Raw genomic sequence first — 16619 nt, 5'->3', positions numbered from 1 at the left:
TCGTATTTTTAGATATCTGATATCTTTGTCTTAAATATGTGTTTTTAACATGGTTGTTTTGTTTTCTTTGTTCAGTCTAATGCTTTCTATTATCAACATTTTAAATGTTGGCACCTGAAATTAATCCTAAATGTGTAACAGACTGAAACTTGACAAACTAAAATCTGACACTGTAAGATCTATTCCGCTCGGTTCTGATCATGAAGTTGGCAAAAACAGCAAGAAAATCGAGACTCAATTTAAGCCATCTACCATCAGTATTATTTCACTTTTATATATCTGCCTCATTTGACAGTAGGTTGAGCAAATTCATCAGACACTGCTGAAAAATACCCACATTCGGCTGGTGGCTGGTGCTAATTTCCCACCCTGATGCGAATATGTCAGCTACTTAAAAATATCTCTAAATCTGCCATCTGCATCTAAAAATGCTGTGATAGTGGAGTGAACTGCAGATAAAAGATTAGAACTGCCCTAAAAAACAACCTATCTGGAAAGAATAGAATAATTTCTAGCTTTAGCTAATGAAATGGGAATTCAGATATACAGAATATTAGTGGTAAGGATTTGTTTGCAGACTTACTTTGTGTCATCCTTCTGTGCAGTCAGGGGGAATAAGCAGCAGGTTTGCCTTCATGGTAGAATTGGTTATAGATCAATTTGCTTAAAAAATCTTTAAATGCACACATTTGTGATTACATTATGCTGTACAGAATCAACATTTAGAACCTTTACAGGTAAAATACTGATGAAGTACAGACTTTAATTATAGTGGTAGTCCCCCCCCCATATTTTTCAATTTCTCTTTATTTCACTCCCACTCTCTACTTCCTCCTCAAAATGACTGAGGCCATTATGTGTAACACTTTTGATTGACTTCTTTGTATATTGACCACAATGGAGAAATTATCTCCCAGCCTTTCTGTTCTAGCTTCACTCTGATAGAACGCCTCATTCAGCTAAGGGAGAATAAAAGGTTCTGTTCGAGAAAATACGTATCTATATTGTAGGTGACAATAAAGGAGAAGTTCAGCTGGCCATGGAGTGAATGACCTTTATTAATAATCTGAAAGTGTAACTTCTGTCTTCATCTCTTATTTGAAAAATGTTGGCAATTATTTCTGAGAACAGCCTCACAGTTAGAGTGTGACCTTATAAACCTCATTACTATTTATTTTTCTAGTTTGTCATTTTGATATAAATCTGCAGAGATCTATTATACTCTGGCTTTTTACTAGATAAATTGAAATCAGCCTCTTGTTTAATATCTGCAGCACAACATGGCCAATCTTACACAGACCCAGGAGTATAAGTCCCTGAAGATCAAGCAGTGGGAGGTTTTTGATAGAAAAGTGTGCAGTCTAACATTTTGAAACTCAAGCTTTAAAGGAACAATATGTAGAATTTTCACACTGAAAGTCCAGATTAGTTAAAAATGACTACTAGGTTCTGTATGTTTTTTAATTGAGTTATTACATTACCAAATATTTCCAGCAGTTTTCAAAGCAGATACATCTTTTTTCTTAGTTGTAATGGTCCATGTCCTGTAACTACAGTGGCCAGTAAGGGCAAACAGTCTGCAAAAGCCAGACGCACTCTAAATGAAACAAAACGGCTTCAATAAGAGAAACACTTCAACTTTAGAGACGCAATCAAAAGTCCAAATGAACTTCAAAAGGGAAACCGCGATGCAACTGACAAAACGCTCTCCAAGAATCAAAAACAAATTCATGACCGACAAACGCTCTTTTATTACAGAAACGATTCCAAACTCAGAACGATCCTTATCCAAAATGTGTTTCAAAGCCAGAAACGTCAAAAAGCACCCGGCCTCCAGGGGGCGTTCTAGCAGGAAGAGAGAAAACCTGAAACATGAGCGTTTATTATAAAAAAACCGTACACCCACTTGTAAACAAAAGGAAATGTATATATGAATATAGAAAACGCTTCGTTACCCTATGACTTTCCTGTCATTAATGCTGTACCTACTGAGAGTCACGTGATTTAACAACTGGATTAACATTTATTCATGTCACGAAAAAACCTGGCATTTGGGAAGACAGGAGTTAGAGTTGAATGTTCCTGTCTGCTCTGATTGTCTTCATATTGTCTTAAAATTAAACTGATCTACTCTCAGACTAACAGTGCAGAGCTCCACTCTATTCCCATCGACTCTCTCTCTCTATTTATGCGCTCAATAAACAAATAATAATTCACGCTTATTATCGAAAAGAGAAAATTTTCTTACATAGAAGTTAAAGAATAGTCTTCTAATGGTTTATTTATTGGTCTTTGGGATAGCAGAAAATGAACATGATTATGTTTAGGGATTGGGCGGTAAGAACTATTGTTTACTAGCGCCAATAAATTAATTAATATGACTCAACAAAAGAGCGTCTCTATCATAGGTAAAATGTTTTAAACATCTCCCGCATTTTTTTACAGTAAGAAGAGAAATTTGTTTGAACTTCTGATGTTATTAGGCTCAATCAAAGTTTCACTCGCCAGTGAGAGATCTCAGGCCATTTGTGACAATCGGACTGCAGTATAAGGACATAAATCTTGAATTTTGATCATGTGTCATGAAAATTCAATCAGATAGTGAATGCTGACAACAGAGGACCAGAGTGGGAGGCATTCAGTTTGAGCAGAGGCAGGGATTAAATGTACACCCCCCCAGAGATGAAAATGTGTCATCAGAGGGGGTATCAGAGCTGGAAGGAGGGAAAACTCACACCTTGATGTAACTATATACTGATAATGAGTATTATTACCTCGTAATAACTTTCAAAACACAATCATAGTCCGTCCTCGACTTGTTCTCTCTTCCAGCTGTCTGTCTCTCCCTCTCTCTCTTCCTGCTAGAACGCCCCCTGGAGGCCAGTTGTTTTTTGACATTTCTGGTTTTGAAGTGTATTTTGGATTAGGATCGTTTTGAGTGTGGAATCGTTCTGTAATAGAAGCGCGTCTGTCGGTCATGAATTTGTTTTTTAATATTTGGAGAGCTTTTTTTGTCAGTTGCATCGCGTTTTCCTTTTTGAAGTTCATTTGGACTTTTGATTGCGTCTCTAAAGTTGAAGTGTTTCTCTTATTGAACCAAAAATCAAGTCCCCACACCAGAAGCTGCTCCAAGCCTGTTTAATGAAGATTATCACCACTAATGTGACGTTTCAGGCCCCCAGCCCTTCATCATGTCTGATGAAGAGCCCCCTGGTGGCAGAATTGACATACTGGGCATTTAAGTTCGTTTCCCTGCAAATATGTCTTCAATAGTCATGCTTTATGAAACCTAAAATGCTCAACGATTTGCTCATAAAATAAAAAGGCACTGTGTTGAGTTTCTATTGGCAAAGTCTTTCTTTCAGTTCTAATCCCATCTCATTTCTGAGTTCAGGCTTAACTGACTCTTCACATACAGTATCTCCATTCAAAAATGACTGACCTAAATATCATATCAGTTTTATGAATGCATTTTGCGTCCTGGGTTCACTGAATTATTCTTTGTGCTTGCCTGTTGAACATGAAGTGAAGCAGCAGCTATTGGAAGTTCAGATAGTGTTGGTGCTTGCATTTAATAACCTCTTGCATGATGCAAGAGAAGGTTAAGGCTATAATTTTTAGTGAAAAAAGAGTATCTTACATGCTTGGAATACTTAATAGTAAATATTTCATGCCTGATTGCTGAAATTAGTAAAGAAATTTTAGAATCCAACACTGCTGACAACTTAAATATAAGGAGATAACTGATCTAAATGCATTCTCTGTCATCTTAAAATGCCTTAAAGGCAAAAACCCCCCAAACAAAACAGGGCTACATTATTTGAAAATCTTGTCTTATAGTCATACTTGCAATGTTGGTTGGTTTTACAATTAACTTAGAAACATAGGATTCAAAGCTTGTGTTGCCTTTGAAAGGATCAAAAGTAGGAGAACTCAAAAGATTTGTTTCCCTTTTTCTAGCTAGAAGTAATGACTCTTGAGATCAGACCTGGGCCTCTTGAGGATTAAGCAAAGCAAACCCAGTTTTCTAGTACTCACTAATGAAAGGGGCTATGCCTTAACTCTTCTTCAACACAAGTCTTCTATAACTTTTTATCCCTCAAAGTTTTAACATGACTGCTGACTTTGGGGAAATACTTTCTTAAAGATTTCATCAGCTGCTTAAACATGTTTCAACATAGTCTTTTACATATCAGTATCAAAAGTCTATCTATCTATCTGATTAATGTTTGCTTAAGAGTAAATTCAACTGGATGTATGCTTTGTGAATTTTGATGTTTATCCTACAAAAGATGTTTTTTATATTTTATACTTTTATATTTAAAATGTTCACAGCCAATGTGAACTGCAGGCATATGTCTGAGAATAAGGATATGATAGGATTATTCTTACATAAGGCTATGTAAGGACAATGATTTGTGCTTTCCTGTTGATGTAAGCCTTATAAATTTAGTGCGACTGAACAACCTTTATTGGCTTTGATCCTTCCAAAGTTAATATGCCACTATCTTTATAACGTACATTATCTGTGTTTTTCTTCAAAGCTTCTACAATGCATGTTTTCTACATTATATCTGTCTAGCAGCTGCGCAGTATCTTTATGATTGCTAAAGCATGTCATTTCCTCAGGCATGTAATTTCAGTTTCACCATAGACACCTGTTAGAATGGCTATTTGTCAAATCATACAAGATAATTGCAAGGTTTCAGGATTCACATAGCAATTTTTTTTCCAACCAAAACCATCCAGAGTTGTTTGAATGTGCCTGCCATCGAGCACATTTGGAACTAAAAGGCCTGCCTGGCTGGAAATGTCCTTTAAAAGTTTGTGTTTAAAGGCTCACAGCTTTCCTGGTATGAATGAGCAGACCACAAATTAGCAAATGGCAGAGAGCTTGAGTGGAAATGAAACAGCATGCGAAAATTGTTCTGGTAAACACTTCCATGCATGTCCCTCAGTCTTACTTTCTGTTCAAATCAATATATTGGGACTTATGTTTATGGCATTTCAGTGTCATGCCATCTTTGTTGGTACTTAATTCTGGAGATAAGTCTCAATTTCTGAATATTCAAATAGTCTTTTTCAAATGAAAAAAAAAAAAACACACAGATATATATATATATATATATATATATATATATATATATATATATATATATACACAGTGCTTAACAAATGTATTAGACCACCTGTCATATTTGTCTCAAAGACCATCCAGCATCATGAAGTGCTTTTATGCGCACTCTTTTGTTTTCAGTGAGCTCTCCACGTTTTACCATTTTGAACAGGAATGAGGGATTTCAAACTGAATTCACTCAAATTTGAGCTGGTTCACTGGGCTTCTCTGAGAAGTCAGAAATTCATCAAGCATAACATTCAACCACTAAAACTTATTTTTCTGTTCAGGAATGCAAGTAAATAACTATAATTTGACATATTAATCAAGAAATAATAATGTGCTTTACTATTTTTTCAGTTTTTTTAATAAATCAGTAAATTTGAAAATTCATGGATAACAACAGTAATTATATTTTAGCATTAAAAATATTATTTGTGTTAAAGAGCTTCTACATATTGGTGTATTAACCATTGCAGAAACATAAAAAATGATTTTGGTAATTACCAATGCTGTTAATTTAGGGCAGCGGTGGCATAAACCTTCCTTTGGGTGGTAGTCTAATAAATTTGTTAAGCACTGTATTATATATGTAAGAACAAGCTTTTTACTCCATATCCAGTCAAAGACAGCTTGTAGTTCCTTATCCAAAGCACTCGACAATTCCTTAACTGATCCTGATGGTAGACAAAGAGTTGTATCATCTGTGTACAAAACCGATCTAACTTGATTTAAAACAAGAGGAACGTCATAAGTAAATATACAAACAGCTTCCTAATGGTACACAACATTGCAACTCTTTCACATTTGAAAAACTACCACTTTGAAATACAAACTGCTTCCCATTAAACAAAAAACTTTTAAACCAGCACACTGTATTTAATGTAAATTTGTAAAATTTCAGTTCATGTAGTAACAGCTGATGATTATTCCTGACAATATTTTACTTAATATTGCTGAGTAGAATAAAATGTTTTAAATTAAAGTTTATGTGATCATGGAGCTACATCTGATAGACCTTTAACGGTAATTTCCATTAAGTGCTAGCTTTAAAGATGTATAACACTGCACATCCAGGTCCGTCTGTGAGAAAATTAGTCAGTAGTTGTGATTCAAATTTTATTCACATTATCCCTAATGACTTTTAAATAACAACTTCAGTTGAAATTCACACCACTTTGTATACTGTTGGGGATGAATTTCCCTTTAATTAAGCCTAGAAGATTGGTAAGTTGCTGTGTTAGGTTATTTTCAATAAGGATAAAGAACAGCCAAATAAGAATTAAACATCTGTATGATACTTAAGCATAAAAGCAGTTTGAGCTGATAAGATAGTGAACAGACATAATGGTGAGGTTGTGTAACTTCTCCAGGTGGGCCATCACAATCAAGTGTGGACATTACCCTTGTTAGAGGCAGCAGTAATCTAAATCTTCTGACAGGAAGCTTTTTCCTCTTCTGTCTTCATCCTGAGTCAAATTTTTAAGTCTATCAGTCTTTGCCTTGTATTGAAAGAAGTTATTTTGAAGTGAACAATACTTAAAATATAAGGTTGATAGCACAGATAAATACAGTTTCTTAATTCCTTTGAACAGATGGATAAATGGATTGATATATATATTTTTTTTGGTTAGAATATTTTTGGGCATTATTTTTGTCGTTGTTTGATGGGATAGCTGCAGCCTTTGCTGCACTTTTCTGCTTTCCATCATCAACTGACAGCCAGTCAGATACATGCAAGCTCGGATTCTAAACTCTTTTAATTTTTTAGCATCAACTGTAAAGTAAGTTTTGAGATTACTGAGCACACTGTAGCTGTTACACATTATTTGCTTGGTACTATTCTAAATCTGCCTTAAATAAGTACAGGGTCTAAATAGTAGCAGTCTGACTTGCTTTTTGTATTTTTGACACCTCTATCCTTAAAATTACTTCCACTTAAACTCTTGTATGATAAAAAGGCTCAACCTGATTCAGCACTTGACAGTCAAATCTGTTCTGGCTATTCAGTAAAAACTCCTATCTAGTGCTTTATCAACTCAAAGCCAGCCTGTTCCCTAATACATTATTCTACATAAGTTTTGTGTTTGAAATTTGAGACTGCAGTTCCTCAGAGTGTCCCGTGCACATATGCTGCTAGCAGGACATTAAAACATTTCCAGCCCACTACTCTTTTACTCTTTCAAGCCACATCATCTTTATTTTTAACTACAGCATTTACCAGAAGGATTTTAGTCTTGAGCTGACGTTAGCAGCTGTATTGCTCACAGCACCCAAAGTTCTCTGAAGAGTGTCAGAGAAACACTGAATCAGGAAGTTTCAGGTTAACAACCTGTGTTTTAACTTTTTATATGGTCTATTTATTTTGAAGAGGAAACAAGCTAGTAGCCGCTTATCTTGTGTTCTCTGACATACTGTGCCTGCTGAAGAGCAGAGGAGAGACACCAATTTTGAATGTGAAACTGCTTTTTAAGTGTTTTTAATAAACTGGTCTGTTTGTTTTTAGAGGAGGAAACCTTTAGGGATAAACCCAGCATTAGAATTAGTGGCTTGTAAATCTGGAAATAAAACAGAAAACAGAGAACTTGTTGTGTTTATATGTCAAACCGGCATTAATATGCTGTTAATTGTTCTTCTTTCTATTTAACAGGCCATCTAAGGAGCAGGCTGAGGGAGTACGGCCTTGTCACTCCCTTCAGCACTGACTCCCATGGACACTACCTGTCACACCTGCTCTCTGCCACTCATAAGCAGCGAGTCAAGAGGGACATTCTTTCCTCTGGTGACAATGAGCAGAAACTCTTCTTCAACATCACTGCCTTCGGGAAGGAGTTCCACCTCCGCCTGCGCCCAAACAATCGATTGGTGGCCCCTGGTGCTATGGTTGAGTGGCACGATGAGGTCCAAGGCTTCATGAACATCAGTGACAGTGCAGAGAATAATTCAAGTACAGGCGCCAACCAAACAGGATCCACCACTGGGGATGAAAGGATACTGCGCCGTGAGCTGCTAAAGACTGACTGCACCTTTATCGGTGACATCACAGACGTCCCCGGGGCAGCGGTTGCCATTAACAACTGTGACGGACTGGTAAGTCCTCCGCCATAAAGATCGTTCCTCCCCCTCCCCCTTAAACTCTGTCTTTATATTACCAAAGTGCCATGACCTTATCAACTGACGCTAATGGATTTAAGATGTCTGTAACTCCTGAGTTTAGCCTTTCTTTGCGTCAATGCTCGGCATTTTTACAGCACATTGTTCTTGGAGATATTCTTCAAGCGAACAGAGGGAATAGCAGCTTTTTGTACAGAAGTTTGTCACGGGTGAGTGGCCATGCATTGCACCCACAAACCCGACGGATTTCCCCCCCAACTTCTTCCCAACATAAAACACAAGTTTCTTTTGTGCTCCACAAAAGTCTGCAGTCCTATCCTCCCCATCACCCCTCATAAAACACTTGAGCAGTAATTGGGAAATGACCTAGGCCAAAATCTTCTTAAGTAGGTCGAGGACACATCTTTGCATGCAAGGAAAACACTCTCAAATTTGCTTTACACATGTTTTAACAAAAAAATCTAGGCAATGTTTTATTGCTAAGTTTCTGAGAATTATAGACATGACACTACTAAATATCACCATGCTAGTTTTGTTATTCTGAGCATGTTATCTTTAACATACCCTGTTATTGGTGGAATACAGTAAAGGTTTATTCTTTAACATGATGACATGAGCTCTGTCAGGGTCTGGATAGACAATACTTATTATCGGGATAAATTCACAGCTCAGTTTCTTCTGGATTTGATTTTTTTTTTTTTTTATCATACAAACAATAAGAACATTATTACCATTTTCTCATCTGCATCTGTGGTCACCAGATGCTACCTTGTTTGATAATGTCATTTGATTCTTTTCACTTTGCTGTCTGCTTAAGAATTTTTAGATATTTAGATACTCCAACATCAACTGCAGCATATCAAAGACTTCAAACCAAAAGGCAGCACTTTTAGGCTGTCTCTTAAGGACCTGTTTAATAAATGACACATGGATATGATGAAAGTGAGAGAACCACAGGGACTTAAATCATGGTGAAGCATGAATGCATACTCCAGCAGTCTGTATTTTCTCAGAAATCTGTGGATATGTGCATTTTATGTGTCCTCAGGAGTCGATTCTCAGAGGGTTATAAAAAGGTGCTCTGCAGGGGTTCACTTTAGTCTGTCTATATCACAGCATGTGGAACAAGGCAATACAAGTACAAACTGAGTTTGTGCGGCAGGCGTAGGAGTGTGACGTTTTGATAGTGCAGCAGCCCGGCCAGAACTGAAGTGTGTGTGTGATATTTACCTGCATTATGATGAGGTCGTGGGAGGAGAGTGTCAGGAAAATATTGGCTGACTTCGTTGGAAAATGTAAGAAGCTTGATTCTCAAGAAGAGAGCTGACAGATCATGTTTTATGATTAAAATGAAACTTGAGTCAGCACTTATATGATGTCAGACAAACAACATACAGCATTCGTTCCCAGGCAGCCAATTCTTACAGTAAGTAGACTGAAACAGGACCTCAAACAATGCAGGAAATCTTGTTTATGTGGCATTGCAAATCACTGTATCAGTGATAACACAGGAATTTGACAAAATATATTTTATTTTGTATGTAACAAAATCTGAAATTGAAACACAGAGTATTGTGTTAAACAGAACGTATAAGAGCTGTTTTTGAAAGTAGTATTTATGTCCCAAGAGCTGAATTTTTTCTGTGCTTTGTTAAGTCCGTCGCTTCAACTTAAAGGCACTGAAGGTCAGTGTGAACACAGAGCTGAAAACAACAAACCCAGAGGAAATTTTACTTTTTAAGGAAATCATAACTGAATGAAACATTTAGTACCATTAAATGTACTTGCTATGGAGCTATGGTCCTGTATGTGAGTCTTCATAATGCAGCCTTTTATTTATTATGCTGCAATAATTGAAAGTGAAGTCCACAGAGGGGAACTGACAGAGCTGACAACATGAAAAGAGCAGTCCAAACACGTCAATTTTCTGAACTGAACAAACTGCAGCATCTCTATGTGAACTTCTGAATATGATTCTAAAAACATCACAATGACCATGTCAAGCACACATCCCAAAGATAATGCCACTGTGACCTTTAAGTCACTCCTCTGCTCTGAAGGGTTCGGCCGTTTCCTTTGATAGAAGGGGGAGGAAGCTGTTCATCACTTGGGCAGACCCCATCCCTCTAAGACATTAATAGTTCAACCTTGTTGGAGATTCAGGGCTGAGAGGGGGCCACACAGGATGTGAGAGTTTGGCTTTGTGAATGCTGTTGTGGCAGGATGTCACTTTGAAGATGCCAGCAGTCATCAAAAGTCATCGTTCTGCTCAGTGCATGGATGATTTGAAAAGAATGCTGCAGCGTGCTGCTCGGCATGATGTCACACTGATGTGAATCTAAGAATGTGCTTTTTTTGTTACTGGAGTGATGAGGTTCTTGCACTTTCATTTTCAGAATCTGTTTTTAACTTTTGCACATTTTTCTCTACTGGAAATCTAAGACAGGAAGCAACTTCTCAGAAGACATCATCACAGTAGGATGTCCTTTACTGTAAAAACATGCTCTATGCAACAGGAAACAGCTATCTTTAGATATATTTAGATGTAAAAATAGAACACTGTCTGTGTGAAAATAGTTTGACCTGACCTGCTTTAAAAAATGTTTTTGTACATGAGTCAGCGAAACAAAAATAGTTAAACCATGCCAGACTTAAACTACCAAAAAACTGAATGATTACAAGACCACTTGTTTTGATTGTTGTCCAGTTATCAACGTATGAAATGAACAAATATGATCTGAAATAAGGAGAGCAGTTTAGTTTAGTCATGTCTGTATGAATTGAGGGCCCTCATTTAGCAGCTGATGTCACTTTACCCCCATCTTTTCATGTTACTTGTGATTGGAAACAGACCTGCAAGATGATACATGGAAACTGAACTTTGCTAAAATCAGCGCTCTGTTGTAACAAGAACCAATATGTTTTAAATGTATTTGGATGTGCAATCAGAAAGTGATCTTTTAAAAGTAATTTCTATTTTATGATATAGTAAAAACACAAAACATCAGATTTCCACTATTAAACCCTCTGAGGCCTGCGTTGTCGTAAACTACTGTATAAGTAGAGACAAGTGTTACTCAAAGTTAAATAAGTTAAATCTGAACCAAAAATTGTTGCTACTTATTTTTTTCCCCTGAAAGCCCTCTGCTTTGCCATTCTAATGACACTGTTCATGCCATCATAGGTCTTAGAAATCTTTTCTTGCAGGCCTGGGACTTGGCTGACTTTCCAGGGTTTAAGTTCTAGTTCTTTAAGTTCTAAATCCTTACTGGTAACTCTGATATTGAATGTCTTTAATCCATTTTTTCGATCATTCCTGCAGCTAATGCTGTCATAATGTTGTCTGTTTGTATCCCAGAATGCATTGTGACTGGGTTGTGACAGCCAATGGCAGACTTTTCTGTCGTCCTGTCATGCTTTCCAAAACACTGCATGTGCAATTTGAAAACTGGAGAAGAGAGCCTGAATGACTCATAATGTAGAGAAACAGACACAGAGAGGCCGTGATGTGTCTCTCTCTGTCTCTCTAGACAGGAACTGCTTTGAATAATGACTGAAATTCCCAAAAGCGCAAGGACTTTTTTTGTAAAAATTTGAATATTTTTTAAGACTTTTTGTCACAAAGTGATTATTTTGTAACTTTATGGTCCCCAAGAGATGGGAGAACAAGTGTGTGCAAAAAAAAAAGCATAGTCATTAGTTTAGTCATTAGTTTACTGTGTGTAATTCATAAAAATCTTTGAGTTTTTATTTCCATTTAGATATTTTCATAACTTTGTTTAGATTCAAGTGAGATTTCTGCAGCACAAATATTATTATAGCCTAGGTTGTGCTGAAGGAAAGGATGTTTTGACTGTACACCACAGAGTTGATATTTTACAAGCTTTTTAAAACAAGAAGTCCTGGCAAGACACTGGTTAAAAACAGCAGAGGGTAAAAGTACTTTCTTTTTCTTTTAATTTAGTAAAAACACAGGCAAATTTGCATGTTTTGTACTTGCAGGGCCTCTAGATGTTGATACCACTTACATTACTTTAGGTTGTAGAAAGTGACAGAAAAACTTCCTAAGGGGACTTTTGTTACTGTAAAATATGTCCTGTTACAGCAGCTGAAAACTTTCAAGTAAAGAGGGTGTAAAAATCTGGGTAAGGAATAGTTAAAAAGGATCTGACTATCAGAAAAGCCATACTGCTGTATTTGACACTGTGATGTTAAAACAGGCTCAAATAAATGCTGCTTTTAACACCTCAAACAGCAGAATCATTTCATGGACACACAGATAATGATTCAATTGTGTTTTTCTCCATTTTTCTGTTTTGGAGTATAACAGGGTCTGAATAAGTGAAGCCAGGTACAAAGTGATTAGTTTGTGTAGAGATCTGTGTAGCATCCGGAGCTGGAGCAATGGAAGACTCTCGAACTGATGGTTTAAGACATCGTTGGTTTTCCTTTAAAGCAGTGCAAATAGTCATTAACACACCATAAGATCAAGAGGACAATGGCAGAAGTTTAACATTTTAAATATGAATACCTTTAAACAGTGAAAATTCTTTTTTACTGTCTAATTTCCTTCCTGTAGTTAGCCTCTTCTTTTTGACATAGATGTTACATTTATATTCACAGTCACTGAAGGCTTCATTCAGAAGTTCATTAAGATGAGACGATCCTTTTCAATTACGTTTTCTTGTCTGAAACAATACTGACAAAGTTACTCACAGCTGCCACTCTTGATCATCATATTTGTCTTTGTCTATTGGACTTAATCCTTTTAACCTCTGCCTGAAGACAACTAGAGACCCAGCATGGCCACTTAGGAAAGAACATAAAGGTTACCCAAACCAGTTCCAGTGAGCACCAAACGATTTGAAGTGTTGAGTTGAAGAGACCAGTCAGCATGGATTCCAGTCTTGAAGGCAGGGGGACAACAGGATCAAGGAGTGGTGGAGGCCCTTACTTTGGGAGATGAAGCCTTTCCATAGGTGATGAGGCATCTACCTTGGGTGTAAAGCTCTTCCTTTGAAGACATGGCTTCTCCCTTTGGTGTAAGGCTTACTTTTGGAGATGAAGCTTCTTCCTTCAGTCTGAAGCTCTTACTTTGGAGACGTAGCATACTTGGTGTAAAGCTCTTACTGTAGCATCCCCAGCTAGAGCAATGGAAGACTCTCTATCTGATGGTGTAAGACACCTTTTTATATTCCTTTAAAGCTGTGCAAATAGTCATAAACACACCGTAAGAGCTGTGGGAAACAGAAAATTAAAAAAGGACGTTAGAAAGTCATATTTCCAATCAGTTAAATGATTACAAAACATTAAAAGGCCTAATTACTTGTGTTCAATAAATTGACAAACAAATCAAAATGCACAGGCAAACCTACAGGCCTAGAAACAATAGGCAATGCTACAACAACTATACATGGATATACATGAGGAAAGTAATCACAGAATGCCACACAGTTAAAAGATTATACAGCATACCTTGTTCACCTTCCCGCTGGTTGCCAAAGTGGCATGAGTTTTCATTCAGTCAGTTCACTCTGACCACCTGCTGGTCTCTTTATATCCTGTTTGACCATGACCCACCTTCAAAATAAAAGCCCTCACAAAAAAACAAACAAATTGAACACCAACCCTAGACCTTATTAAAACTTGTACATTTTTTCCCTCTTAAGTGATCCTTTACAATCTGTGATTCATAAATAATAGATACATTCCACATTGTGTTGTCTGATTACTTGGTCTTTTAATGCAGCTATATCAGAGAACATAATTCATATAATTTCTCCTCTGAATGTTTGCTGCTTGATGCAGAGTGTACTGGGCTGTAGAGCTGCACATCAAACACCAAAGCAGTTGTTGTTGATGAAAAAGCCTGTCGTTGAGGGCCAGTGCTCTTTGATCTCAAGTGGTAGCCTGAGCACTCACTAGGTGTGTGTTTTACTGTTTCTTAATTATAGCCAGGCTGCTGTCTGGAAGTCTTTACTGGAGCAGGCAGGCTGGCAGGCAGGCGGCCTGCCTGCTAAATGCTTATGAGGCAGATACTTCCTCTGCCTCAGCAGCAGCAGCAGCAGTGTGGGGTTGAGGGTGAGGGTGATCTGTGCTGGCCTGTGTGGGAGACAGCCTTCAAACTGCCTGCTTGTCAAAATAAAAACATGGAGAAGGGGCTCCTTGATAAAAGTAGATGGAGCATGTCAGTGCTGATCTTGCCTCTTGGAGGTTAATGTTTGGAGCAAAAACAGCAACAACAGTGGGAAGATTCAATTATGATACAAAGCAGTGTCTGTCAGCAATACGGTATTTATTTCACAAGTTGTCCTCTGTGATTTATCTCAAGAGATTTGCCTCAAAACCAGAATTATTTTTTGTTGTTATAAATCTAACCTGTTAAATAATGACTTTGTCTTTGCTTTAGTTCAACAGGACAGAGAAGGGAGATACTGGAGGACTAAGAGATGACATGCACCGAAGGCCAGAAAGTCAGAGCCAAACTGATTGGCTAAACCTGTACCTAGAGAGCAATATGCTTAAAGTATGAGATATTACAGTGTTTCAGTGGTGTACTTTTTTACCCAATCAAAAGTATTGAGGCTGCAAATTATGAATTTTATGTTTGTGGTTTTGGTTCTTTGGTTATCTTCTGAAAAAATTCAAGCACATAAAAGTCAGAGGTTCAAACTAAAACAACCTCAAACAAGTTAATGAAAACATTCTGTCTTTCAGTTCTTTAAAACCCAGGATACCTGTTTGTAACACTTTGCATATTTGCATCTGGATTTTGTCTTTGCATACTGGGTCCATTATTTTCAGATGATTTTTTCCAATCCGTAATCCCGTAATCCTCATGTGTCATAGTGCTGAGTCAAGTTGGAGAGATGGAGGGTAACTTTTTTATTCAGTCTCTGTCAGACCAGTGAGTCTTCTACAAACATATGCCTTTATCTGTAATATTTCCATGGCTGTTATCTATATAATAGACCAGCAAACTATGGTGTTTAAAGTGAGGTTTCGATGCAGGAGAGGGTGAGAGGGCGGAGGGGTCAGACGGGGATAAGTGAGAAAGAGAAAAAGAAGCAGCAGGCGCTAATCTCAATCATCAATCACACATTTAAATTGCTTGAACTGAAATTTTGCATAAAATTGAACCTATTTTGCAGAAAATAAAGATGGACAAAAATTTCGCTGTCAGTGTTCAAACATGAAAAGAACAACATGAGATCGATTTCCTGTTTTAACGTACGGAAAATTTAGACAAAAAAGACAGGCTCAGTGAACAAAGGCCTTTAGAGATAGGGTGAGAAGTTCAGACATCTGGAGCTATCACGGAGTAGAGCTGCTGCTCCTTCAGGTTGAAAGGAGCCAGGTGAGATGGTTCTGGCAGCTGATCAGGATGCCTACCTGTGGAGGTCTTTTGGGCATGTCCAACCCCGGAGGAGACCCCGGGGTAGACCAAGGACATGCTAAAAGGATTATATATATCTCATCTGGCCTGGTAATGCTTTGAAATCAGGAAGAACTGGAAAATGTTGCAGGGGAGAAGGATGTCTGGGTGGACTTGCTTAGTCTGCTGCCACCGTGACCCAGCCCTGGATAAGAGGAATACTCTATACTGTATAAAACATACATGTAGACTGACATCACCTACTGTTTTCTAAAGCCCGGCGATGGCGTTAATCATGTTGGAAATGCCGACTCTGCCTAACTTTTGATCAGTATAGCAACAGCAAAGATGTGGAGCTGAATCTGGCCCACAACTTACTACAAACAGCTACAATGGGCTCACCTGTTGGTCAGCTCAACTAAAAATCATAAAACTTGTGTAACCTGTGATTCCCGCCCCTACTTTTCTGCATGCAAAGATCTGAGCAGATAAAGGTCTGTAGTAGGCTAAAGCCTTTTAAAAAGGGCTAAGCTGGAAGCCTTTGAAAAGTTTGAAAAAAATATTGGCTCCAAGAAGACATTTGTTTCCATTTGTGGGATATAATGACTGTTATTTCCTAGAAACACACCTGGTGTGTATGAAGGGGTTTTTTGTGAAAGGATGGTGGTTTTACAAGTACAGTAGGCCCATCGTAAACAGCCAGGGGAGGGACTTAGCTGAGGGGAACTGTTTATGTGAACATCATTTTTTTTTTCATGTGCATGAAAACATACATCACATGGCTCCTGAAAAAAGCATGCAGGCAAGCAATAAAGAAATGTGAGTGACCTCTGCACAAATACTCTATCTTTCCCCTCCTCCTTCATAACTTCAGGTTCATGTTCAGATCTCCCACATGTTAACTCACAGAGTTCCCCTGTCACTGAGTTGAGGGTTCACATTCTGCAGATATTTTATTGTGGATTTGTTACCCTGAAAGGCAAAAAGGGGGAAGCTTTTCATGTGGGATGTATT

General features: G+C 37.7%; 1 protein-coding gene across 2 annotated transcripts in view; it reads left to right on the top strand.

The window, feature by feature from the left end:
- Nucleotides 1-16619, top strand: part of adamts3 (ADAM metallopeptidase with thrombospondin type 1 motif, 3) — a 239396-nt gene that overhangs the window by 5997 nt on the left and 216780 nt on the right. For both annotated transcript variants that reach the window (XM_041788544.1, XM_041788543.1), the window contains exon 3: nt 7767-8206. In XM_041788544.1, the coding sequence (XP_041644478.1) occupies nt 7767-8206 (440 nt within the window). The remainder of the gene's footprint in view (nt 1-7766; nt 8207-16619) is intronic.

The sequence above is a fragment of the Cheilinus undulatus genome, linkage group 5 (genome assembly GCF_018320785.1).
Source record: "Cheilinus undulatus linkage group 5, ASM1832078v1, whole genome shotgun sequence".
Taxonomy (NCBI): domain Eukaryota; kingdom Metazoa; phylum Chordata; class Actinopteri; order Labriformes; family Labridae; genus Cheilinus; species Cheilinus undulatus.
Note: the sequence above shows the minus strand (reverse complement) of the source record. Positions and strands in the feature narration are given on the sequence as shown.